Source organism: Misgurnus anguillicaudatus, chromosome 20 (genome assembly GCF_027580225.2).
Source record: "Misgurnus anguillicaudatus chromosome 20, ASM2758022v2, whole genome shotgun sequence".
Taxonomy (NCBI): Eukaryota; Metazoa; Chordata; class Actinopteri; order Cypriniformes; family Cobitidae; genus Misgurnus; species Misgurnus anguillicaudatus.
The window spans coordinates 3,927,064-3,953,173 of record NC_073356.2 but is presented as its reverse complement, the minus strand read 5'-3'; the positions used below and the strand labels follow the sequence as shown (position 1 = coordinate 3,953,173).

Below are 26,110 nucleotides of genomic sequence, written 5' to 3'. Positions count from 1 at the left end.
ATGGGACTAGGAAAAGCCCGGTAAGTGGCGTGTTTACCCACCACGCCAACCACTCAATTGCGTGGGGCCCTGCGGGCTTGGGGGGCCCCCTACTGGCCACAAGTTGTTTGAAAAGTATTTTACATTTATTCAGACCCAATTCTAAGGTACAGATAAAGCGCGCACGAACGAGAGATGTGCGAGTATGCATGCAGAATAATATTTATGCGCATCCTCGCGAGGGCACATATAGGCTAGGGCTGGGTATCACGATACATTGCAATTCTTTATCTTTTTTTTATCAAAAATGTAAAAAATAGAACTTTTTTTAAGCCAAGATGCTTCCACACGTCGGCTTTGAAAGCTGCAGGTGTTTTTACATTTTCTGCCATTTTCTCACTCCCGCTAACTGGCCATATATGACAGACAACTGGACAGCGACAACTACAGCAGCGGCGGAGGAGGTCATTTGTCGCACACTTTGACGGGTTTTTAAAAATTTCCATCATCTGTGTTCATTGTGAGATGGAGACAGAAACACACTTTCTACTTTATTGTGGTAAATATAAAGAGCTTAGAGAAAAACATGACAAAATCTCAAAGCTCATAGCAGAGTTTCACAGCTCTTCAGATCAAATGAAGATGTTACTGGAGGAAGACAGAGACCCATGAGCTGCTGCTAAATTAATTTATAAGGTACACACCCTCAGAAATAATCTACAGCCCTGATCTTGTATTGTACTTTTATTTTACCTCTCATGTGCCTGCGTAAATGTACATTTGTATACTTTAAATGTTTATATTTCAAAGTATATTTTATAATGTAAATGTCCTCTGATTTTATTTTATTTTACTTTATTTGCAGTAGTACTCCATCCGTCACCCAGCATCTTAGCTTAATTCCACCTTAATGTTCGTGTTATTGTATACGTCTCTTACATAATTCTTTATATATAGTTCTGTTAAATTGAATTATATGGAGAGAGAGAGAGAGAGAGAGAGAGAGAGAGAGAGAGAGAGAGAGAGAGAGACTGGAGGTGTGGCAGTGAGAGCAAGACGAGTGAGTAAAAAACAAACAGCCTGAAAAAGATTCAGATGTGGATGAGAGTCGATGCTTCAACTCTCTTCATTAGACTCACAGTGGACGCGTGTGTGTTTTTATCAGGACTGTGGGCACAGACAGATTTACTAGTGCGGAATAACGGTGAAGTGATTGTTTATGGACAATAAAAGAAGAAAACAGCCGAATGAAGAGCTAAAAGTGAAGTAAAAGTCATTGAACACGAATGGTGAGGTAGGGCGTTTATATTTGCTTCTTTATTTCAACAGGGCGTGAACATCAGCTCGTGCTATATGATTTAATAACACTTCTTTACACAGAAGAGTCGATATAACTTAGTCAATTCATTTACTCATCTGTTTTTTATTTCATCGATATTTCATAGTTAAATCGTGTTGAGTTATTATGTACATAGATTAGTTGGTTAACTGTTTAGCGGTTTGTTTTTGAGAACCGATGCGTTGTTAAATATGCGCTTAAAAAGACCACAAACTATAATCCCCAGAAATCTCTAGATGATATTTGTGTCGTTACTAGTCGCTACCTGCAAGTTTAATATATTGAAAGTATTTAAACCGTTTACCGTGGTAAATCAGACGTGTTGGTGTTAGACTAAATCCATCGTCACATGTTTTCATGAATGTTTTATGTGTGAAGTTTGGTAAACTTGTAAAAGCTAAAGGCCTTTTATAAATCGAGAGTTTTCATTGATGTTTTGTTTGGAGTTGTAGATTGTTTGGAGTAGAAAAATGATCCTAAAGTAAATAAATGTCGACTCCAGTATGGCCGCGTGTCCCACCCTTACAAGAAACCTTATTAGCACAGTTTCATTGTTAAAGGTGTCGCACTTTTTACTGGAAAATGTCATTTGTATTTTTATATAATATAAAAAACATTTTATATCTGTCGTTTGCCCTAACGAAAATTAACCACGAATTTACTACAATTAATACCAAAAGAACATGGTTACTGTGGTATAACCAAAGTAACCACAAAATAACCCAGGGTTTTGACAAGAATGGTTTTCAAAAACCATAGTTAGTGTAGTTAAACCATGGTTTTGCTAATAGTAATAAATACATCCAAAAACCAAGTTTAAAAAACATGGTTAATTGTTGTCAGGGTGAAGATATGTCCAAGATGACGATCTCCTCATTTTTATCGCTATACTGTATGTTTGTTTTAGGAAATCATTTCGATATGTTAACCTACATAGACATGCCTTCACTTCAAGACCAGAGACCTTTAAATCAACAGTGTGTTAAATCATTGTGTTGTGAGGATTTGTGTCACACTGGAGATGAGTTGTGTTGTGTGATGAAGCGAGGGAGGAGTCTGAACAACAGGATTATGACGATTAAATCAAAATGTTGTAATGTCTGTAAGAGTTTAAGACTGATTTAGAGATCATGATTGAAGCAGATCAGATTTAAACACATCATCGTCATCAGTAAAAATGTGCCCGTGGTTTACATTTGTGTTGCAGATCTCAACGGTACGAAGGTTGTACTTTTTTCATTTATATAACGCACAATTATTCATCCTACCAAAACAGCTTTAAATGAAATAAAAAAAGAAAAGCAAAAAACAACAAAGCATGGCAGTGTTTAAATATAGTTTAGGATGAAGTTATGGAGTTATACCGCGGGTCTGTTGAATGCTTTATTCTGATTGGTTGAAAAATTTTCCATGTGTGTTGATTATTTTTCTGTAAACCACACACCTAACCTGTCAAATGTCTTAAAATAACCAACAGAGCAATCTCTTCGAGTCTGTGGTAAACGTGGATAGAGAGGAATAATTGACTAATTATTTTCAAATAATTCAATGTCCCATTGTCAATTATTCCTTACTTATTTCTTATTTAATTCATGTAATAAAGTTATACTCCATTCTAAGCTATATTATGAACATAGTCTAGGATAGAGTTCATAGAGGTATCCATGCGTGTAACTAAAATGTAAAAACACCTGCAGCTTTCGTGTGGATGCACTTTGGCTTTAAAAAGAAGGAAAAAAATCAGCTCTATTTTTTACATTTTTGATAAAAAAAGAAAAAGCATTGCAATTTATTGCAACATGGAACATGTTGTATCGTATCATGACACATGCATCGTGATACATATCGTATCGTATACCCAGCCCTACGTATAACCCACAGTAGCAATGCAACAGCTCTTCCGTTGTAGAAGCAGCTTGGCCATTAAACCCACAAAAAAGAAGCAGCTGCTTATTGTGAATGTTATGTGAGAAGACCAGCTGTGATCAGGCACGGCTTGCCTGTATGGCGAATATAAATCCACTTGAAAATATAGAACTCTACATAAACTTTATCAAATCTAAATTTTTAACTCATAAATGTGTATAATTTTTTCAAAAAATATTTTCTAGGTTATTTTAAAGGCATAGCGGAAGATTTTCTTTTTCTGGGTGGATCATCAAGACTATTGGTTCCCTAGTTGTCAATCATTCTGATGATATGTTTACGTAAGGCCGTCGTACGTGCTCGTCCCTAGGTTTGCTTTCTGCGCATGTGCACTTTCAGGTGTATATGTGTGATGGACTTATTTTTTCAGCCATTCATTGAAGCTCGCATTCTCACCGTATTTTTTCAAAATGTCTGAGGGTCGCAAGAGAAAAGGTGTCTACGATTTGTTTGACAAGAAGAGAAGGGCCTCTGAAGAAAGAAACAAGACAAGAGTGTTTTTGGGAGAATATTTCACACAGGTGGGGCTTCCCACTGATGCTTCAGCGCGAAGTTTCTACTCGACAGGTAAAGTTTGTCATGCTATTTGGGGAAATCCATTTAAAATCACTGTTAATAAAAGTTGATGTAAGCCCTGGCACAAGTCACGAACCGCACAGACACAGTAAACATCTTAATGTGTGAGCCATGCCAGCAGCAACTTGTAAACAGAGCGAAGAGAAGAACTAGGCTCGTTCATGCTCTCTTGTGCACACGTTAACAGGCGTTCCCTCTCGGGAGCAGGTGGAGTGTTGCGCATGTGCATTTTTAAAAAAAGAAAAAAAGTGGAGGGGGAGCTTCTCTTAAAAATTCAGGGAATTCTTCTGCTATACCTTTAATGCCGAGTTCAGACTGCATGATTTTCAAACTAGTTGGGTCACAGATGTTTTCACACTGCTTACTATCTGGGGTAGCCTTTAGTAGCTGCTGTTTCAGACTGCATGATGGATTGGCGACAAAGGTTTTCATACAAAGTGATGGTGTGCTCATTTGCAATTGCAGCCGAAAGAAGAAGAAGAAATAAAGATTATGAAGGAGGAAATGTTTGGAGAGAGACTCCTCCCCGAACTTCCAGCTGTCCTGTATGTTGCTCTCTCATTGGCTGTAGGTCATCGCTGATTTTATTTTCAGTCAAAACACATTTTACACGGCGTGATTTTGAATCGTCGACAGGTCCAGATATTTAGCATGCCAAATATCTCACAGGTGTCGGCGACGACTCGTCGGCGATTCTTTCAGATCTTGATAATTCACATTGTGTGATTGTGACTCGCGTGCACAAGCATCGATTTGCCTGTGATTTCAGGCATTTATCAGCGATTTCTCAAAACCTGTCGGCGAATCAAAATCATGGCTAAAATCGTGCAGTCTGAACTCTACATAAGTTGTGAAGTGAGATGAATATGTTTGAAAATTGAGCGCAGGGCTCGGTTGGTCTGTTGGACTGTATCTATAACGATCGAGCTCCACAGCTCCCCACATTTTTACATGTAAATTTGGAATATGAAAATGCAGCGTGCCCTAACTGAGGGCCATATGGGCAGATTTGAATCTGCCCCTCTAGCTTTTACGCTACCTGAACATAGTTCTGGACAATGCTATATCATTCTGCATAAGCAAAGTGCATATCGGTCTGCGTAACATCATTAGTACAGCTGATTCTTAAGGTTGTGAGCATCGCGAGAGGTATAAATCAACCCGCAGTGTTTTTTTCCATACATTGATTTATTTGTGGCAGCCTGCCACAGAATCAACAATACTGACCGTCAGTGTTTTTTTCATGATTCCCATTTAAATTTTTATTTTGCTATTTAAAATGTCTTAATTTATTGTTGCAAGCGCTCAACGCACCTCCATTTTAGCAGCAGTTAAAGGAACAGCTGGTTGGATTAAAACACAAGGGGCAGTTTCCCAGACAGAGATTAGCTTAAACCAGGACCAGGCCTTAGTTTAATTAGGAAATATAAGTAGTTTTAACAAACATGCCTTCCTTAAAACATTACTTGTGTGCATTTTGAGGCAAAACAAAAGGCACAGATGTATTTAAGATATGTCAGTGCAAGTTGTTTTCACTTTGGACAGCTCTTACATTTATTTTAGTCTAGGACTAGTCTAATCCCTGTCCGGGAAACCACCCAGAGGTGTTACTGGGTCCAATTTAGTCACTATTTTACAGTCTACTCTAGGCTACTCACGTAGTTTTACGTCAGAACAGATCATATGTAAAAATAGCATTTAGCTGTGTTACAATGCAGCACAATGTGACAGATTAAAGATTATCGGGCCGATATTTGCAAGTTTTATGTGTATCGGCATTGGCCGATACATGGCTTCGGTGTTCGCCGATTTTTTTACGGCATTATTTACAGACAGAGTGCTGGAAGATGCAAGCGATTGCAGGTCATGTGACTAAAAACAACCAACCTTTTCATGACAACATCGAAAGCTCTGCCTAACAGCTGATCATAGATGAACAAAGCTGGTTTTTATTTCTATTTCTCTATGGGGCAGTTTCCCGAACAGGGATTAGACTAGTTCTAGACTAAAATAAATGTAAGAACTGTCCAAACTAATAACATCTCTTTTTAACAACATGCCATTTTTTAACATAATTTTTATGATGTAAATTGAGTGAGCAAAAGCAGTATCGGCTCCAAATATCGGCTCAAGAAAATTGGCAGCCTGTATCGGTCATTGGTTAAGGTTGATGAAACAAAAAACGGTATCGGCATTGGCACTGAAAAATCCATATCGGTCGATCCCTAGTTTTTGCTGTCGACTGTCTAAATTAACACCTGTTAAATCTGTTTTTAGTCAGATGAAGTCTCAATTAGGGATGCATGATATCAATTAATCGCGATTAATCTATAGCAGAATAAAGGTTTTTGTTTACATCATATATGTGTGTGAACTGTGTATAATAATTATGTATATATAAATATGCACACATGCATGTATAATTTTAAGAAAAAAATATATTTATATACTAAGTATTTATATTTATATATAATATAAATTATACATAAATATACAAATGTATATACATATGTAAACATTGCTTAAATATATACATGCATGTGTGTGCATTTAACTATACAAAGTTATTATACACAGTACACACACATATATGATGTAAACAAAAACTTTTATTCTGCTATAGATTAATCGTGATTAATTGATATGCATCCCTAGTCTCAATGCTCAGTCAGAAGACATGATTCAATAAACTCTGCTGTTATTTTTTCTCATGTTTGCTATTTTTCTCCTCTCATGTCTGTCTTGTGCTTAAGTTAAAGTGTTAACGATCATCTTTAAGTAAAGGACAAAGTTATAAAGAAGAGAGATCTGGAAGTACAAAAACTACTGAACTGGATCTGAACAACACTGACCTGAAGCTTGGGGTTAGGGAAAGATGGTTTGATTCGGTACTGAAGTCGTCCTGTCCTGTCCTGTCCTGTAAATGCCTGCCAGTTGTCTAGATATACCTGATGGTAGTGGTCTGGACCCTAGTTTTGTTAGCTCACCAAAATCCTATCCCAAAATAGCAAACGTTACTCTACTATGGCACAGTCAGCTGTGTCGCATCGCGTCAGGTTAGAACACAGTGTGAATTAAAGAAAGGTCCTGCTGGCATAAACCTAAAGTTCCGGAATGCCTTTATGTTTGCTGTTCCCTACAAAAAAGGAAACATCTGGAAAAAAAATGTTAATTGGATTGGCTGATACATGAACGTATTACTATTCACAAAATATATTGTTCTCTAAATTCATTTTATTTTCTCTCTCTCTCTCTGTTTTAGGCCTTATTAAAGGAAAGATGTTGTAGGGGATTCTGGAAGGACAAAAGTGGTTGGCTGAATCAACAGTTCTTGCTGTTAACAACTTCCACAGTGTGTTTTGCACAGACCTAAATTCTCATCTTTTGCTGGTTTATGATTGGCTGCATCGTGTAAACGCACACCCACATACAATCACATCATATAAAAACGAATCTAATACACCATTGTCATGGCCAATATTCATCCGTACGGATGCTTCACCCATGCCATTGTAAGAGGTATCCCAGAATCCTTTGGGAAGTTGGCGGAGGGTGGAGAAGGTGCTCAGGCGGATCTTGCCAAGGCCCAACGTCAGATGGGTGTGCTGACGGGCACGCTGAGGCAAAAGGTAGGACTCCAGCTGATCGAAATACCTGCCGATGCACAGCTGCCCGAGAGTTGGAGGATTGAAGACGTTGCCGTGATCCAGGGTGACACGGCTCTTATTACTCGGCCTTTCAAACAGCAGAGACGCAGTGAGGTGAGGTACACTTCACATGATAAATTCAGGAGATGTTGAGTGTATTTCAGCTTGCGTGTGTTTGTGTGTTTTCAGGCGGAGGCTGTACGGCGGGTCATGAGCGAGCTGAATCTGACAGTGGTGGAGATGGGCGATGAGGAGGGAGGATCCGCTGGGGCCACTCTTGAAGGAAGTGATGTGCTCTTCACAGGAAAAGAGTTCTTTGTGGGCATTTCTAAACATACTAATCATCGTGGAGCAGAAGTTCTGGCCGATACCTTCAAGGTGAGACATCAAATACTACAACAATGAAGGAAACAATCAATGGTAACATAACCTATAGGACAATAATTAAAGGAACAGTATGTAGGATTGTGGCCAAAACTGGTATTGCAATCACACAGCTGGTGGCCAATACACAAAATGACAACATAAACATCAGTTAAGGGTTGCAACTCCACTTTTTAAATGACAATATCCTGGCCCGACCACTGTTGTCAGTGATATAAGTATTTCAAATGAAAATGATTTCTTAAAGGCCATGATGTTTGAAAGCCAATGTTGATATTTGAAATCACCTAAACAAACACGCCCCTACCCCAATAGAATCTGGACCTTCTGTTGATAGACCCGCCCCACACATACGCAACCCGGCATTTGATTTGATTGGCTATAAGTGTGTTTTGGTAGTCGGCCCGTTTAATTTTCCAAAGCGTTTTTCAAACATCGTGGACTCCGCCTTTAATGTCTAATGACATATCAGGGCCATTTTATGATTAATTGATATACATTTCTTACATACTGTTCCTTTAAGAGAGACATTTTTATATCAGCTGGTTTATTGAATTTTTCCTGTTTTAAAATATTGATTTTCCAAAGTTTATTTTGTTAGATGAACAGAAGGTAAGACACTTGACTATTACACTTAAGGGGGTCACACACCGGCCGTGCAGCTCAGCGTCGCACCACGTCCCATCTAGGACAACTCGGAGGTATCGTAAACCAGAAGTGCACATTAAATAGCGCGAGCTTCGTCAGATAGCGTCTACTTCAAAATGCAAAATATATGTTGGGAGCCAATGCTAATCATTAATGATTTAGGACAAATATGATGTTATTTAATGTTAAACTAGGTGAGTGGCGTGACAGGGATTTGAGCAAGTTCCTGAGTCAAAGCTGGCGGCGCCGGTGTATACTCATAGAAAACAATGTGTTCGATTTTTTTTTTTTTTTTAGAACGGCGCGACCCTGAGCTTCGTGTCTGGTGTGCGATCAACTTTACTGTACGTTCACATCACCGCCGTCAAGAGCGTCAAAAAACTTTTGGCCGTCTGAACTTTAGGTCTGTGTGCTCTTCTTTGAGACACACAATTGAAGCTTCGCAGGCTTGTAAGTGCAGTTACAGGCAGCGTGTGTTGTTCATCCATTTCGTCATTAAGAGATTCCCGCATGAAGCAAACACAGTGTTCCAATTCAACACACAACAATTTACTGCAGTCAGAATAAGCACTACCAGAAGAAGATCACCCATAATCATACAGATGAGTGAGGAATAAATGAGTGGTATGGATGGCTGTTCGGTTTCAATGCCATTTTTTAATGTTGTTGTTTTGTTCAGGACTTTGCGGTGTCCACCGTGCCTGTGTGTGGAGGTTCTCGACTGAAGAACATCTGCTCTATGGGCGGCCCTGACACCATCATCATCAGCCAAAGTGAAGGAGCCAAAAAAACCCTCAGAATGAGCATTAACATGAAGAAGATCTGCCTTTTATTTTCTTCATGGTGGTCGTCATCGTCACATGATTGTGTCTGTGTTTGTGTGGTCACAGATGATGGAACAGCTCACCGATCATCACTATGACATCTTGTCAGTAGCCGAGGATGTGGCCGCTAACTGTGTGTACGTCAGAAGTCCAGCTAAAGTGGATTTCCTCCTGCATCCCACAGCAGAGGAGTGTCCCGACAGCATTCCCGTGAGTAAACTCTGCACACTGCAGCCTCATTTATAAAACTTAGAAACCATCTTACGATCATTTATCAAAAATGCGTACGTGTAATTCATAAACCAACGTACTTGCAAAAGTGCGTACATCTGCTCAGACCCTGACGTGGCACTAAGCACTTTTCCACGTCAGTTTTTATAAATATGAACTTTGCCGTGGATTTCTGTGTATGCACACTTTACCATCAAATCTGTGCGTACGCACGCTTTATAAATAAGGCCCCATGTCTAATAATATGTATGATGTTTTTGGGGTTTCTAGGTCTTCCAGCGGTTAACAGACTACACTCTACTGCCCACAGCCTGCAGTGAAGCCTTTAAACAAGGGGGGGCGCTGTCCTCTCTCTGCCTCCTCATCAACAAGAAACTTGGTTGTTAAATCCAGAAGTCCAGCGTAATCACTTTCTCATTTATCTTGTTTACAGATGACATATTTACCTTACAGTACAAAGGAGTCAATATGAGATCATAGGGTCGGCGATATGTGTTGTTATATATGATTAACACCTAATAAAATGACTGTTTAAAATTATTATAATACATTTATAACAATATATTTTCAAGAATGTAATGTGCTGAGATTTCATTTCTTGTTTCTAGTTTACAGCTGGTCAGCATAAACCACAAATACAAGTTTGTAAGTCCCCTATCTTATAATGTCAAGTCAGCTATATTTGTTCCTGTATAAAGAGTTGCTAAACTACTAACCATTCTTAAGTATTTTGCAGAAAACATAAATATGAACACAATAAAAATTAAACAAGTCTTTTGACATTTTTCTGCCATTGTTTCGCTTGCTTTTTTGTTGTCATAAGAGCCCAGTTTAAAAATAAAACTGTCTGGCTTTACATTATCCTGTTTATTACATGGCTACTTGTCATGTAAGTTAATATATCTGTGCCCCTGTATAGTTCAGTGGTAGAGCGTGGGTTTAAACCCAAGGAACACATATACATTTGATAAATATGTATACCTTATAATCAGGGTTCCCACACCTTAGTTAATTTCAAATTCAAGGACTTTCCAGGTCCAATACCCTCAAATTCAAGGAGTAAATGTGGGGACACATTTCTAGTGAGAGCAAGGTTACATTGTGTTACCTTTTAAGATACATTGTTGCAGTTCCCTTTTGAGGGAACCTGCGCTGTGTCACTGCGGTGACACTTTGGGGACACCTCCAGGGGTAAGTGTGTCTGAATGTGTTTATCAAATTCAACCAATGATGAGGCTTAACGACAAAGACAGGGTGACGCGGGAGCTAGGAAGTATATCGCTATCTGAAATATTGCCAAAGACGGCGTTACTGGGACGAAGAAAGTATGACAAGGGAGACGCAGCGTCTCGTTCCCTTCTCAGTGAACAACAGTTACATACGTAACCCGAGACGTCATGTGTCAAACACAACTATGCAAAAAGGCATTTTGGTATGAGTCAACATTCACATACAGAATATATCAGCATTTAAAGTGAACAGTTTAGCATGTGTGCTTAAAAAATCTATGATTTTATCCTACACTACACAGGGAATATAGAAAATATAGATTCTAGCACTTTCAATGACCTGTATCTATGTATGTATATTTTCAAAAACTTCCCAGGGCCTGAATTTTCCACAAACCTTCAAGGACCCGTGGGAACCCTGTGTAATGCACTGCATGTTGTTTTGGATTAATGCCAAATGCATATGAAATATTTTTCATAGTTCACTTGTAAAAAACAAATCCCAATGCTTTTTCTTTCCTCTGAATCTTCAGATCATGAGATGCCATTTTCTGACATAAAACCTCCCACCATTTTGAATTTTCTTAACTTCTAAAGCACTGTTCAGATTTACATAAAATTTCATAAGAGCATAGAGACACTCGTAAGACGAGACGTTTTTCAAGCACTCGTATACAAGCAGATGGCTGTGGTCAAATGTAAATGTGTGATAACTCCACATGACCGATATTAGATTGGTTGCCATTTTTCAATTCAAATGTATTTATCAAGTGCCGTTTCAAAACTATTTTAAAGGAAAAGAACAGGAACATTAATAAATATACAGGATTAAACAATGCATTAACAATTTTATTGTTCTTGTTAAAGGACACTTCACTGAGACTTTATGACAAGCAAATGTCAATATCAACAAGGTTTCCTACTTTTTAATCATTCTGGATTTGCACAATTTTGTGGGCATTACCTAGATAATCATAAACATGGCAAAAATAATCTCAGAAATGCTTAAGTGGTGATAAGGCAGCTGAGATGCATCATAACATTTAAAAACAGTTTAACTCAATTGTGTTGCTTTATAACCACCTTATTGAAACATTTCACATACATTTAACTTTGGCCCCCTGGCCCTAAATTTGTTGAAACAGGTTTATATTAAAAAACCTTTAAGCTTACCACACTTTGTAATATTTAACTGAAAGAGGCAGTTAATAAAATTGAAATTAAATAAGCCATAAAAACCAGAAACCTTTACAACAATAACATTTAGGTTTGTACCAGTTTTGCAATGCACCACAGTGATAACAATACACAATGATAAAAGATTCAGCATTTATTGCGATATAAAAAATCTATTAACACTTTACAATAAGGTGATGTGACTTAACATTTAACACAAACTAACAATAACCAATACAATACTCCCAACAGTATGTAATGTTTATTCATCACTTAAGTACAAAGGGACAAAGACATATTTTGTTTCAGGTGTGCAGTCCATCACTGATCTCTCCAGCTGCTCTTCCTGATGAAGTTTAATGAACACCTAAAAACAACAAAACAGTGGTCACATGATCTGACAAGCATTACAAATCACAAGTCTAATCAGTAATGCATCTTAAATTTCTTGATGTCATTCCAACACCTATTTGCTAGATTCATGACAATAACCGGTTAATCTATACACAAATTAATATACACAAGTTATAACATCACACAAAAAGACATGACTCAGTCTAACTTCACACACACCTAACCATTGAACAGCCATGTAAGATTGTTTCAGAGCTGGTGATTGGCTGAGCAATGAGAAGCAGCAGCCAATGAATAAGCAGAGAAGTTTTACTCTGCGAGCACTCTAGCACACCAAGACAATGAGAACATCAGGATGTGACTCTAGCCTCGCTCTTCACACAACACCAAGATATTACTTTATATATAAACAATACGTTCAAATTTATGTCAGAATTGATACCTTCAGCATGAAGACCGCCACTGCTACAGTTTTTCATTACTCCAGTTCATATGAAGCACAATGGCCTCCAAATCCTGAAAGGAAGTTAAAACCTCAGTTTAATACCAAAAATAAAGAGAATGTCGCAGCCCTGAAAATAAAGAGGACATACATCTCAATACAAATTAAACACTTGATGACTTCATTAAATTGTCAGAAAAGCCTGATGATACACCTTAACTGTACACGCATGACCAGTGTGTGAATGCTCGTGTTTTATGCATTTACAGTTGTTTAAAATGCATGCAGGAGATGCGCACTTATGTTATGCCAGTGTCCGCTGCTTGTGTAAATATAGTACATGTATATTTAAGATAAGGTGACCAGACGTCCACGTTTTCTGGGGACAGTCCCGTTTTTTGGTGTTCTGTCCACGACTGGAGCTGTCCCCATTTTACAGCTTGTCCAAAACAACCACTATTACACTAAAAAACCAGATCAGCATGTAGTCTTTGTAGTATCAGACCGGAGTAATCATGTAATGATTCTTTTCACCAGCAGAGGGGTCCGCGAGCTACACTGATTACTTAGTTGCGCGCCATTGATTTAGCGAAGAAGAATTTACTATGAGACACATGAGAAAGTGTGATAAAGTTATCAACAATCAAGATATGAAAACAGTCGAAGTTATCGTGGTTAAGGTTAGTGATGGTCGTTTTCGAAGCACTGCTTCATGAGGCTTCGAAACACTTACGAATCTTTTGTTTCGAATCATTGGTTCGGAGCGCGTTTCAAACTGGCCCAAGTCACGTGATTTTAGCAAACGAGGCTTCATTACGTCATAACTGTTTCGAAAATCCGATGGTTCACCACTAGAGGGGAGTTGATCACATGACCAGTGTCTAATATGTTTAGGTGAACTCTGGTCAGTTTTATTATGCAAGTTCATCAAAACATTTATCCTTCGGACTAATAACACTACCATTTTGTCTACTTTTTGTTTATAGACAGATTTAATGACAAAAATGTGCATAATTAAAAGGGTAGTTAGTTTTAATAATTTGTTTGCTCTAAATAAAACTAAAAACACATAACACTTTTAATTATGACTTAAGTTAAATAATTTAACATTTTAATCAAAATCTTGCTATTATTTTGTAAAAAAAAAAGTGTAAAATGTTTGGACATCTGCTTTTACACCATTTTGACCAGCAGGGGTCTCCAGCGTGTGTGGTCTTTCGAACTGCTTTGAAAAACTGAATCAATTTTCGAAGCAATTGGTTCAATTGATTCGAAGCTTCGAAAAGCTTTGTTTCTCCCATCACTAGTTAAGATACTAACTACTCATGTTTAATTAAAGTAATAAACCAAATGAAGTGAACGGATCACAGCATGGTATTGAGCATTTGTTGTGTAGGCTAAATATGTTTATATTTTGCATTATTTCTTCTGTTATTAACGTTTACAACGCTACGAAACCGGCTGAAGTAGTACCTTAGAAGTAATTTTGATGAGATGTGTCATATGTGCACTGAATAAAAAAAGGAAAGTAGATTCAGGCTACATAAAATGTTCAATTAATTAAATTAGAAACACTAAAAAAAAAATTGTATTTATTACTAACTTAGTATTTTTCTCTTGTTTTTAGTACAAATTCAAAACTTCTTAAAACAGGATTAATTTCCCTGATAAGCAAAATGACCCAAGAAAATAAGTCTAGTTTTTAGATCAAAAATATTACATTTGCAAAAACAAGCAAAAAAAACTATTACCCCATTGGCGGATTCTTTGCTTATTTTAAGCACAAATTCAGTTCAGTTTAATATTTTTGTCTTAAAGCTAGATTTTTTTTCTTAGGGGATTTTGCTCATGAAGAAAATGCATCTTGATTTAAGAATCGTACTGAAAACAAGACAAAATACTAAGGAAGAAAGTCATTTTTTGCAGAAAATGGTTTGTCCCAATTTTTTAATTTATAGATAACAAATTAGATTTTAATTAGATTTTGACCATTGAAATAGGAAATGTCCCCAGTTTTCATTTTAAAATTCTGGTCACCTTAATTTAAGAGCTTTTTCTCATTTCACGAGCGGCCACTTTAGTTTTACCAATGAAAGCCTTAAGGCTGTGCTAGAAGTCAGGACCGATGTAAAAACATCTCAGTACATCACATATTAGATCAATAGGAGGAGAGTATGGGCTTTTTATTCAAACATTTGTTTGTCATTCAAACATTTGTTTCAGAGCTGGTGATTGGCTGGGCAATGAGAAGCAGCAGCCAATGAATAAGCAGTGAGTTTTTAATCTGCGAGCACTCTAGCACACCAAGATAATGAGAACATCAGGATGTGACTCTAGCCTCGCTTTATATGACTGACTGAGACAAAACAAACAACTCCACACCTGAATGTGAGATCATCTGAGCTTTAACCTTTGATGTCCAACCCACTGTTAGCTCTGAAAAACACACCAAATACACTTAACACACTGTACACACACAACATAAACAGAAACTATACACATAATGAAATGACATACATTTGGTGTTCACAAAGTGACTTCAGTAAGAATTCACGTGATTTCATCTCTGTCGTCTTTATACGACCACACGGTCATCTTCAGAAGAAAAACCAAACCCTTCATAGCACAGATCTGGAAAAAAACACAACAACATAAGTTTAAGTGATTTGAATGAATGTAAAATATAAAATAACTCAAACACAACTTCTAAATGACCTGAGATCGGGATTAATAGTCGGCTTAGACGCTGAAGTATCTGATGATCCAAAAGCACGTGTCGTTCTAAGTTATAATACTCGGTTAATTTTTGCATCTTAAGTCATCATATGTGCACGCGTGTCTTTAATGTGCAGATGTTTTAATACAAAATTAAGATATACGGTTTGTGTTTGGTAGTGTGTGACTACGTAAAGTACACTGTTGTTCCTGCTATAAGTCCTTTATAACCTATTAACATAATACGCAGTTAAATTAACACGTGAAGGCCGCGTGTGAGTGTAACAAAACCCCTCAAGCTGCAGTGAAAAGTTATCGACCTTAAATAACGAATTAAATGTTCATTAACTCGCACCAGAACTAACATTAATGCATAAACTATCATTAGAGAAGTGTATTTAGTGCTAAGCGTTAAACTAGATAAGAATGTTAAGTACAATTCAGCCGTTAAAACTCACCTACAAGTTTCTGCTGCCACGCGACACAAGACCACGAGTGGAAAAGAGCGTGCACGCTGCGCGGCGCCGTGACGTTATTACCCTCTTCTTCTTGTTGTACGAAAATTCACTCGATAGCAGCATTAGCGCCGCCTGCTGTACATTAAAAAATCATACACATAATTATATTAAAAACATGTGAAATATAATCAAACGATAAAACTATAAGAATAAGATAATATAATATATTGCATAAGGTGCAATAAATGATGGTTTATCACCGTGTTGAAAAAAAAACAATAAAACAGCCTACAGAAAATTCTATTGGTTTTATTGGGAATTTTTTTGGTTCTATAATGGAATATGGCCCAAAACACACTACAGTGTAGTGGTTTTAATGGTAAAAGCTAATGGTTCCTATTGGTATTTTAATGGAAACCATTCGAATTTTCTGTAATGGTTTAATTATTTTTTTCAGCAGGGCAGTGCTGTCTAAACTGTAAGTCATATAGGCCTACTACATTTTACTTTACAAACTATACAGACAACATACGACTCCAATAAAACCATTAAAGCAACACCAAAGAGTTTTTTTACCTTAAAATAACGTTTCCAAAAAGGTTTCAGCGGTTCATCCACTCAAAACAGGGTGAATGGCACTTTCACATTCGCTTTGCAGCCCTCTGTCGGGCAAAACCGCACTAAAGAAGTTTCCAACCGTCGGGTAGTGGTCCTGTAGTTCCAGGGAAAACTACAAAAACTTGCTTTACAGCAGACCTACAATCCAATCAGAGCCAGCTATGCTGCAGTATTTACGACCGTGGTAATGAACAATTACGCTTCTAACCTGTAGGGGGAGCAAAGAGCAATAAGTCTTTAGTGTTGCTTTAAATTCATAGCAATATAAATAAAGTATATTTGTGTGGTAGGTTTGTGTGTTGGGGGTTGTGTAGGAGCTACAAAACAAAAGACTTTCAGACAGTGGGCCGGTAAAGAGTAGTAGCCTATAATCACATTTTTAACATTTAACATTTTGAACTTGATCAATTAGCATAAAGGAATTTGAATTCTAGAACCTCAAGACTGCTTAAAAGATTAGTCTTTTTTGGTGTATTGATTACTACAGTGGTCTCCAACTGCACAGAGTCTGTAAAGGGGCCTGCCGGCCGCCAAAGCACATTCTATTAAAGGCGGAGTCCACGATGTTTGAAAAACGCTTTGGAAAATTAGACGGGCCCACTACCAAAACACACTTATAGCCAATCAAATCAAATCAAATGCCGAGTTGCGTATGTGTGGGGCGGGTCTATCAACAGAAGGTCCAGATTCTATTGGGGTAGGGGCGTGTTTGTTTAGGTGATTTCAAATATCAACATTGGCTTTCAAACATCATGGACTCCGCCTTTAATAGTCTCAATTGTAATATTTATTTATTACACATATTAGTTTGGCTTCTTTAAAGTATTTAAACAATGATAAAATATACCAACAAATAAAATAAAATCAAGTACAACAAAGAAGTTCCCTGCTGAAATGGAGGGTGAGTATTCGCCATTGGCAGGCACTCGTAACGTTTTGGCTTATGATGTCCACAGACATATTGATGCATATCTTTCTAATTTTAATAGAATTGCTCAACATTAAGTAACATATAAAAATAAAGACACAAGTACTGCAGTACTTTATCTGTCAAAACAAAGCCGCAGAGAACAATGAGAGCAAAAACAACACATCATCTGAAATCTTCTGAAAGGTTTAATGAGACAAAAGACGGCATGAATCACATTCAAAAAGAGACATTGTGCAGTTAGAAACACAAGCAAGCATCTACATTTAATAACATTAACATTATTTAAAAACAGTACAGCACATCGGTAGACAGCTCAATATCTGAAGAGGATTCGTGGTGCATTAAAATAGATGTACAGTAAACTTCATCCATGTAAAATTGTCCATTTAACATCCAATAGTAAACCTTTTAAAACATATTAAAATACATAACACTGCTGTGATATTAATAAATATAAGGAAATGTTTTGTACAATACTTTTCTTAATAACTCGCATGAGTGATGAATTATAGCGTCACGTATAAACGCATCATCATATTGTGCTTAAAAATCTCAAATCCCTCCTGTAAAGCCCACAGGTTTCTACGAGTACAAAACATCTGTAAAAAAACAACTTAACCGATCGATTCCCTTTATGATTTTAAGTTGTATGGAAACATTGCACAGAGTGAACGCTAATATAGCACTTCCATGAATTTAATTCCCTTTCCATCTTTCCCTCTTTTACGATCCCTTTAAAAACCTCATCAATCTGTCTCAAATATCAGTATGACATCCATCACAAGCGTCTACTGATTCAAATGTAAGGCATGAATGTTACTGTAGTGCAGGGGTGTCCAAAGTCGGTCCTGTGTCCTGCAGAGTTTAGCTAAAACTTCCCTCAACACACCTGCCTCAAAGTATCTAGTCTGCCTAGTAAGACCTTGATTAGCTGGATCAGGTGTGTTTGATTAGGGTTGGAATAAAACTCTGCAGAGACACCGGCCCTCCAGGAGCAGACACCCCTGCTGTAGTGGTACCGTTCACATAGCTACAAGCAAAAATAAAAACCGACATTAAAAAAAATAAAATCATGGTTAAGAAACTCTTGATGAATGATCTTTCAGGCACTGATGGTAAGATCTATCTCTCTGTAGTGTACTGTATGTAATATCATGCCATCATGTCTCAGTAGAGGTAGAGGTATTAACTGAGCACTAATACGGTCGGTCGGTCAATGATGTGAACTGTTGTTTATGTCAGCCATTTCTCAATGCAGGTTTTGTATACGGTCTCATTGGAGTGCCAATAGACATGAGCGACACCAGGAACTGAACACAGAGCCAGATCTCCTCGAGCGTACAGCGTCTTTAATCCAAACGTGTCCATCAGAAACACCTGAAGAAATAAAAAACATCCACTCACAGTTTATTACTCACTTTACACACAAATAAACTATGTTATCTCATCTGAAGGTTTATGTTTAAATCTTTGAAATTAAATCTTTCACAAGACAAATTTACTAGTGCAAACTCGTGCAGTATTGTTTAAAACTAAATATCAGGCTGAGACCTTAATAAACTTCTTGATAAAATGACAAGAGAAGATTTCTGCAAATTCTACACAAACTTAAATGTACTTACTTTCTGGTTTTTCATCTCAACAACCATTTCATTTTCATCATAGAAACCAAACTGACTAAAAAGAAAATGAAGAAAAAGAGACACTGTTAGAATGAAAAGTGACCATCACATGTTTGATTAAACTATATACAGTGAGGAAAATAAGTATTTAAACACCCTGGTATTTTGCAAGTTCTCCCACTTAAAAATCATGGAGGGGTCTGAAATGCATGTCCACTGTGAGAGACATAATCTAAAAAAATCCAGAAATCACAATGTATGTTTTTTTTAACTATTTATCTGTATGATACAGCTGCAAATAAGTATCTGTCTATCAGCTAGAATTCTGACCTTCAAAGACCTGTTAATCTGCCTTTAAAATGTCACTCCATTTATTATCCTAAATTAGATGCACCTGTTTAAGGTTGTTGGCTGCATAAAGACACCTGTCCACCCCATACAATCAGTAAGAATCCAACCACTAACATGGCCAAGACCAAAGAGCTGTCCAAAGACACTAGAGACAAAATTGTACACCTCCACAAGGCTGGAAAGGACTACGGGAAAATTGCCAAGCAGCTTGGTGAAAAAAGGTCCACTGTTGGAGCAATCATTAGAAAATGGAAGAAGCTAAACATGACTGTCAATCTCCCTCGGACTGGGGCTCCATGCAAGATCTCACCTCGTGGGGTCTCAACGATTCTAAGAAAGGTGAGAAATCAGCCCATAACTACACGGGAGGAGCTGGTCAATGACCTGAAAAGAGCTGGGACCACCGTTTCCAAGGTTACTGTTGGTAAAACACCAAGACATGGGACATGGGAGAAAGTCATTTGGTCAGATGAGACCAAAATAGAACTATTTGGTCATAATTCCACTAAACGTGTTTGGAGGAAGAATAATGATGAGTACCAGCCCAAGAACACCATCCCTACTGTGAAGCATGGGGGTGGTAGCCTCAGGGGGAGTTTTTCTGGACATGGGACAGGGCGACTGCACTGTATTAAGGAGAAGATGACCGGGGCCATGTATTGTGAGATTTTGGGGAACAACCTCCTTCCCTCAGTTAGAGCATTGAAAATGGATCGAGGCTGGTTCTTCCAACATGACAATGACCTGAAGCACACAGCCATGATAACCAAGGAGTGGCTCTGTAAGAAGCATATCAAGGTTCTGGAGTGACCTAGCCAGTCTCCAGACCTAAACCCAATAAAGAATCTATAGAGGGAGCTCAAACTCTGTGTTTTTCCGCGACAGGCCAGAAACCTGACTGATCTAGAAAAGATTTGTATGAAGGAGTGGGCCAACATCCCTCCTGCAGTGTGTGAAAACCTGGTGAAAAACTACAGGAAACGTTTGACTTTAGAAATTGCAAACAAAGGCTACTGTACAAAATATTAACATTGACTTTCTCATGTGTTCAAATACTTATTTGCAGCTGTATCATACAAATAAATAGTTAAAAAATCCTTTTTACTTCTGGATATTTTAGACTATGTCTCTCACAGTGGACGTGCACCCACGGTGACAATTCCAGACCCCTCCATGATTTCCAAGCGGGAGAACCTGCAAAACAGCAGGGCGTTCAAATACTTATTTTCCTCACTGTATAATGAAAGTAATATCACTGGAGTAGTCATATGATACGGCTCTACAGTATATGTCAGCACGACTCAAGAGAAACTATGCCGCAGGTCACAGGAGGTCATCACAGCTGTGCTGATGTATCCATACAACACACGACTACCAAAGCGATGTTGAGTTTATACAACAGTTCAACGACACAAACGTGTAGATTGATCAAAAACAACACCCGGGTGTCTTTAAAAGCCTCTTTTGTGTGGAACGACTTCCTTATGAGTTATCATTGCACATGATGGATGCTGTTAAAACTAAGCATTTACCCAGTAACACTACTGTACATATATTTGAAACATAAAATGATATAGTTTGTATAGTCTATAGCCTACTAATAATTAGTGGGCACTGTTAGGGTTTAATAGGGTTAAAGGGACATGTGGTCACCTATAAAGCCAAAACAATAGAGGTGATCACTAAGGACTGATTTACATGTTCTGGTTTATTGTAGTACTTATGCTCTTGTTTAAGTGTCTGTGACATGAATCAACCCATAATGGGGTGGTTTCTCAGACAGGACTTAAGTCTTGAAATCAGCTTGCACTCACAAAACTTAACACATATCAGTGCCATTATAATATTAATAATAATACAGTAATAATACAATATCAGCCATTACAGACAATCACATTCAAAGAAAAGAAGAGTTAGTTATTCAAAAACCTCAAAGTTATTCATGACAAATCTATTAAGTGAAAGATTTTATAAACCTGGACTGCCATGGTGTAATGACTCCATCATCTGGTCCTCCGATCAAGATCAACTTCTTCATTCGCAGGAAGTTTTGTTTCCAGGCTGATTGAAGAAGACATTACATCAGAAACCAGTATTACACACAACAAAACCATCATAACAGCATAAAACCCAGGGAACAATTACAGTAAAAGATAAATGTTTAAACTTTAATTTGGATTAAAAAGTAAACTTTAACGTATGAGTAAATGTCATCTTACCGGTAGAGTTAGGGTTTGATCTCTCACTGTTCAGTACAGCCAGATAGTCACTGCTGTTAATGTACAAATCCCTGTGATGAGGGTCTAAACACACATTTCATTTATTAATAATAGAAATACTTTACGTTTGTTGATGAATGAGTGAGTGTTGAGCAGTTGAGGAGTGTTGACAGTCACATGAGAGATTGCATTCATGCTGGTGGAGTCCTCACACAGTTTTGAGACTAAATAAATATCAGATCAATCCTTTATAGTGCAGATGTGCTGCCGTGGGATAAATTAAATCTCTTTCTGATCCACACTCCACTGATCTGGAGCCTGAGCCTAGGATCTGTCTTTAAGGTGCAAACAGATATAAATTGAGAAACCATTATGTTCTGTGTGATGTTAACAAAGACTTTTTTTACAGATGTGGAAAGCAGATTCTGTCCCTACTTTTGAAGTGTGTGGATTAGGAAATTGGGTAAAATGTTGCATTTGGAAGATTTAAGATACATTAACAAAATAAACTAACCACCTTGATTTGGAAACCAATAAGACTTCTTACAGGAGCACTGAAAACACAGGTTTAAAAGATTGGATGTTTCTGCTGTTCATGTACATCATGCTTTGATTTGTAGGACATTTATCAATCTTCTATATGGGGGGGGGGGGAAGCAAAATTTATTTATTAGCATGTCTCTTATTTTTATGGATGCTCGGGGTCTCCGCTGTCAGTGCACTGAAATTTCTTGTCAATGACGTCACAAAATGGATCAGTTTTAGTTATCAGAACAATTCAGACATTAGCGACTTTAAGCAACAGCTGCGAATGGAACGGCTACGGTGACCGGAAGTATGCGATCACACCGCCGTAGCCAAGAACGTAAAAATCCCTAAGCAACCGTAAAAAGGAAAGCGCAGCGCAACTCATTTATTGAGATGCAAAAAAAGTCATTTAAAAAAAACTTTTGCCTATAAATTACTAGGGCTGAGCAAAAAAATAGATTTTTCGATTAATTGATTTTTAAAATGTGGTCGATTCAAAATCGATTCTCAAAGAGCAGAATCGATTTTTTCATATTTATTTCCGCAAACATTAACACTAATCTAATTATTAGTCTTCTTCACTAGATGTCACCCCCTTTTTGGCCTTGCGCGATGTTACCAAGGAGCGAGAGGCAAGCCTGTCATTCATTCATTCAGTGCTTACAATGGCGGTTGGTGCTTCATCGACATTGATGCCACCTTCACATAAAAAGTCAGAAGTATGGAAGCATTTTAGATTTCACAAGCAAGACGACGACGATAGTGTTGTAGCTTTCAATTTCTTTTTATTAATTACCCACTTGTAAACTGCTGTTCACTGTTCTTTTTTATTAATATAGTATTTGTATTAAATCTATATTCATTGAGTTGAATCGAGAATAGAGGATAAAATCCGACCCGAGAACCGGAATCGGAAATTAAATCGAGAATCGAATCGATTTGATAGCTTGTGAATCGAAATTGAATCGATTGAAACTTTTGTCAGAAGAGGAGTTTTTACTAGTTTTTTGCTGCCTGAGGTGTTGTTGCTAACAACAGACATATCTTTATACAAACAGAAAAAAATCTTTAAAATTAGCTTAAATTTAAAACATTTAAAACATATTATATAAAAGACTTGTGGTACAATCATTGCAATGCCATATGATATAAAACATAACATTTATTTACATAATCTCTCACTTTGTTGCGACTCTGGCAAATCAGCTGTTCTCCTGTAGTAGACCGTTACAGTTGAACTTCGCAAAGTAGCCGTTAATTTCGCGCATGCGCAATACAACGCCAGAATGCCGTTGCCGTTCCACCAGAGGCTGTTGCTTAAAGTCCCTATTTTAAAACAGTTCGATTTTTTTTAGGTTTGTGATAGAGCTCCTAAAAGCAACATGAATATGACTAAAATAACTATTATTAACTTTATGTCGAGTCTGAGCGTAACCAAACCGCCTGTGGTGTGACAGGCAGCAGTTACTTACTGCTTACAAATACAGACATGCTTCTGAGCGCACACATACACAAAAAAATCATCTGTGCAAACACACAAAAATGCCAATTCTCATAGTCCACCATTTATCCTTCCCGGCCTTAATCACAACAACTCACCATTCCAGTAGTTACAGATGGATATTATCTGGCCTACTGAAGTGTAGCAGAAGTGATACAGATTGGATTTGACAAACTGTGGGAAGAGGTACTTCAGATAGTCTGTGTCTAAAACAAAGAGGAAAATGTCAAAGCTCTTTAATTCAACATTTGACTGCAATGGCAACATAACGATTAATCGTGACAAAATAAAAGTTTTGTTTAAATCTATTTATGTGCGCATATACATTCATTTCATACATATATTTCTTAAAATTATACGTGCATGTGTGCTTTTATGTATACATAATTATTATACACAGCACGCTCCACATAACATTATATACCTCCATACTGGCCTGCCTGAGGTGAAGATAGTGATATGAAAGAGTGCACATTATGATCTGGAAGTATGGACAGAATCCCTCGACACACCAGACCACCTGCAGCATAGATTAAGATCATACAATAAAAAAACATAGCAAGCATGAGTTAAAGTCAACACAATCTTATCAAAGATGTACAACTGATCACATAGTATACAAACAGAGACATTTAACAGATGGCCCATATTAAAGACAAACACGGACATGAAACATTGCTTTTACATTAGACAGCAGGTTAAAACACATGCATGTGTGCATCAGTTATGAAACCCATAGTGAATGAGAATCACCAGATGTTGATCTACTGTATTATGATGATCTACTGTACCTTGTGAGTAGCAGATGAGGTGGACGCCATCGGCGGCGTTTTGCATGATGGGATATATGGCCTCAGTAAAACCCTGCACCTGTTTCCAGAGCGGCTCCAGGCTGGCACTGCCATCAAACAGGTCTATGACGGTCACGTTAGTACCTGGATGAGACTGTCAAATGACACAAAACAACACATAGACCACACAAATCCTTTACGGATGCATGTTTCTTCATCTTTCATGTAAAGCTGATTTGAAACAATGCAACACTGTAACGTTATATATAAGTCATATCATTAAATGTGACTTGACTTTATGTGTGTGTTTGCTTTACATGATTTACATTAAACAAACTGATACTGTATAAACATTTACATTCACATGATCAGACCACAGACTAGACCAATACCAGTGTAATGAATCACAGCAGTTATCTGATTATATATAGATCAAATGAGAAGAGATGAATGTTTTACCAGATTAATGAATCGCAGAAGGTTGTTAAAATCAGACGAGCTGTCGAAGAGCCCGTGGACGATGATCACAGGTTTATACGCCAGACACAAACAAAACACACACAGCGCGAACAACGAACACACACAAACAGCCCTCATCATAGCAATAAAATATAAAGATAAAACACAACAGCAGCTCCGATGTTTCAGTAACTCTACACGCTGTTCATCCGCGCGCTTTCTTGATCTCAATCGGCTTCTTTCGCTCCAGTTTAATGCACCAAACATCAACAATAACACAAAATAAAAGGTCACATCCGGTTGCTGCCGTCCCCGCCAATCAAAAGCGAAACAACACCAGCGCCCAGCAGCAGCTCTATGTCTCCACCATTTTGGGGTGAAAGTCCTGTAGCCTCTTGCTGTCGCTATCATCTGCTTGTTAAAAAAAAAAGGAAATCCAACCTGAATTTTGACATTGGCAACGCAGAATAAGGTACAACCACTAAATTGCCCTAACGCAATTTTAACAGCCCTAAAATAAATAGGCCTACATAAATTGTTGCATAAAATGAAAATGCCCATATAAAGTATGCTAAAGTACCTCTACAAATGTGTACTAATGGTTGGACTCCACATAAAACATTTAAGACAATACAGCTTATTGTAGGTGTCCTATAATAATAATACTATAATATACTAACATTATAAAAACAGTTTCCCAGGAGGTATACATAATGTTACATACAATTGCAAAAATAAGTTAATGAAATAAATAAATGCAGAAAATACATTTAATAAGCTCATTAGTGTAAGGTGGCCAGATTTTCTAAATGAAAACCTGGGACATTTCCTAGTTCAATGGTCAAAAAATCATTAAAATCTAATTTCTTATTATCTGAATTAAAATACGGGGACAAAACCTTTTTTAAATTCTTCTTATTTGTTGTTTTTAGTATTTTTTCTTGTTTTCAGTACAAATATCTTAAAATCCTTAAATCATAAATTCTTATAATAATACGCATTATTTTTACTTGGTATTTTGTCAGTGACTCCTCCTTATTCAGTCAGTAGGTTTCATCTTGTGGTGGCCACATTTGAATATTATTCTTTTTTTAAAATCTAGGGAACTGTGTTATGGTTTTATCTTTCATCTGCTTGCTTTCTGATTGGTTACTGTTTTGTT

The 26,110-nt window shown here is 37.4% G+C and overlaps 2 protein-coding genes, 1 long non-coding RNA gene and 2 other non-coding genes across 7 annotated transcripts; 1 reads left to right on the top strand and 4 right to left on the bottom strand.

The window, feature by feature from the left end:
- Window positions 1-1,050: 1,050 nt before the first annotated feature.
- On the top strand, window positions 1,051-10,347 carry ddah2 (DDAH family member 2, ADMA-independent). Of its 2 annotated transcripts, none has more exons than XM_073858008.1 (6): window positions 1,051-1,268; window positions 7,083-7,581; window positions 7,657-7,845; window positions 9,179-9,302; window positions 9,394-9,533; window positions 9,825-10,347. In XM_073858008.1, exons 2-6 carry the CDS (start codon window positions 7,291-7,293, stop codon window positions 9,939-9,941), a joined length of 861 nt encoding a protein of 286 aa, XP_073714109.1. In that variant the 5' UTR covers window positions 1,051-1,268; window positions 7,083-7,290; the 3' UTR covers window positions 9,942-10,347. The 2 variants fall into 2 exon arrangements, with proteins under 2 accessions (XP_073714109.1, XP_073714108.1); XM_073858007.1 differs by having other exon boundaries at window positions 1,051-1,273.
- Window positions 10,348-12,100: 1,753 nt separating this feature from the next.
- Window positions 12,101-16,055, bottom strand: LOC129454716 (uncharacterized). Of its 2 annotated transcripts, XR_012359608.1 has the most exons (4): window positions 15,929-16,055; window positions 15,273-15,386; window positions 12,756-12,829; window positions 12,101-12,326 (listed from the first exon to the last, which is right to left on the bottom strand). It is a non-coding gene; the product is annotated as an uncharacterized lncRNA (long non-coding RNA). The 2 variants fall into 2 exon arrangements; XR_012359609.1 differs by lacking the exons at window positions 12,101-12,326; window positions 12,756-12,829 and adding an exon at window positions 12,837-15,191.
- On the bottom strand, window positions 12,556-12,687 carry LOC129412713 (small nucleolar RNA SNORA3/SNORA45 family). The gene has a single exon (XR_008633815.2). It is a non-coding gene; the product is annotated as a small nucleolar RNA SNORA3/SNORA45 family (small nucleolar RNA).
- On the bottom strand, window positions 14,968-15,099 carry LOC129412712 (small nucleolar RNA SNORA3/SNORA45 family). Its single transcript, XR_008633814.1, has one exon. It is a non-coding gene; the product is annotated as a small nucleolar RNA SNORA3/SNORA45 family (small nucleolar RNA).
- A 1,589-nt stretch (window positions 16,056-17,644) lies between the features above and the next one.
- Window positions 17,645-25,282, bottom strand: ppt2b (palmitoyl-protein thioesterase 2b). Its single transcript, XM_055219301.2, has 8 exons — window positions 24,949-25,282; window positions 24,490-24,643; window positions 24,123-24,218; window positions 23,797-23,904; window positions 21,670-21,753; window positions 21,427-21,511; window positions 19,100-19,154; window positions 17,645-18,854 (listed from the first exon to the last, which is right to left on the bottom strand). The coding sequence occupies exons 1-8, from the start codon at window positions 25,213-25,215 to the stop codon at window positions 18,711-18,713; spliced, it is 993 nt and encodes a 330-aa protein (XP_055075276.2). The 5' UTR covers window positions 25,216-25,282; the 3' UTR covers window positions 17,645-18,710.
- Between the last annotated feature and the right edge of the window lie 828 nt (window positions 25,283-26,110).

Bases quoted from the DNA above. Each gene is read 5' to 3' on its own strand.
- ddah2 (XM_073858008.1), top strand. From the start codon at position 7,291: ATGGCCAATATTCATCCGTACGGATGCTTCACCCATGCCATTGTAAGA. The intron at 7,582-7,656 runs GTGAGGTACACT...GTGTGTTTTCAG, and splicing joins AACAGCAGAGACGCAGTGAG to GCGGAGGCTGTACGGCGGGT. The intron at 9,534-9,824 runs GTGAGTAAACTC...TGGGGTTTCTAG, and splicing joins AGTGTCCCGACAGCATTCCC to GTCTTCCAGCGGTTAACAGA.
- ppt2b (XM_055219301.2), bottom strand. From the start codon at position 25,215: ATGTTTGGTGCATTAAACTGGAGCGAAAGAAGCCGATTGAGATCAAGA. The intron at 24,644-24,948 runs GTAAAACATTCA...GTCATTTGACAG, and splicing joins TTCTGCGATTCATTAATCTG to TCTCATCCAGGTACTAACGT. The intron at 21,512-21,669 runs GTAAGATGACAT...TTCTTCAATCAG, and splicing joins ATCAAACCCTAACTCTACCG to CCTGGAAACAAAACTTCCTG.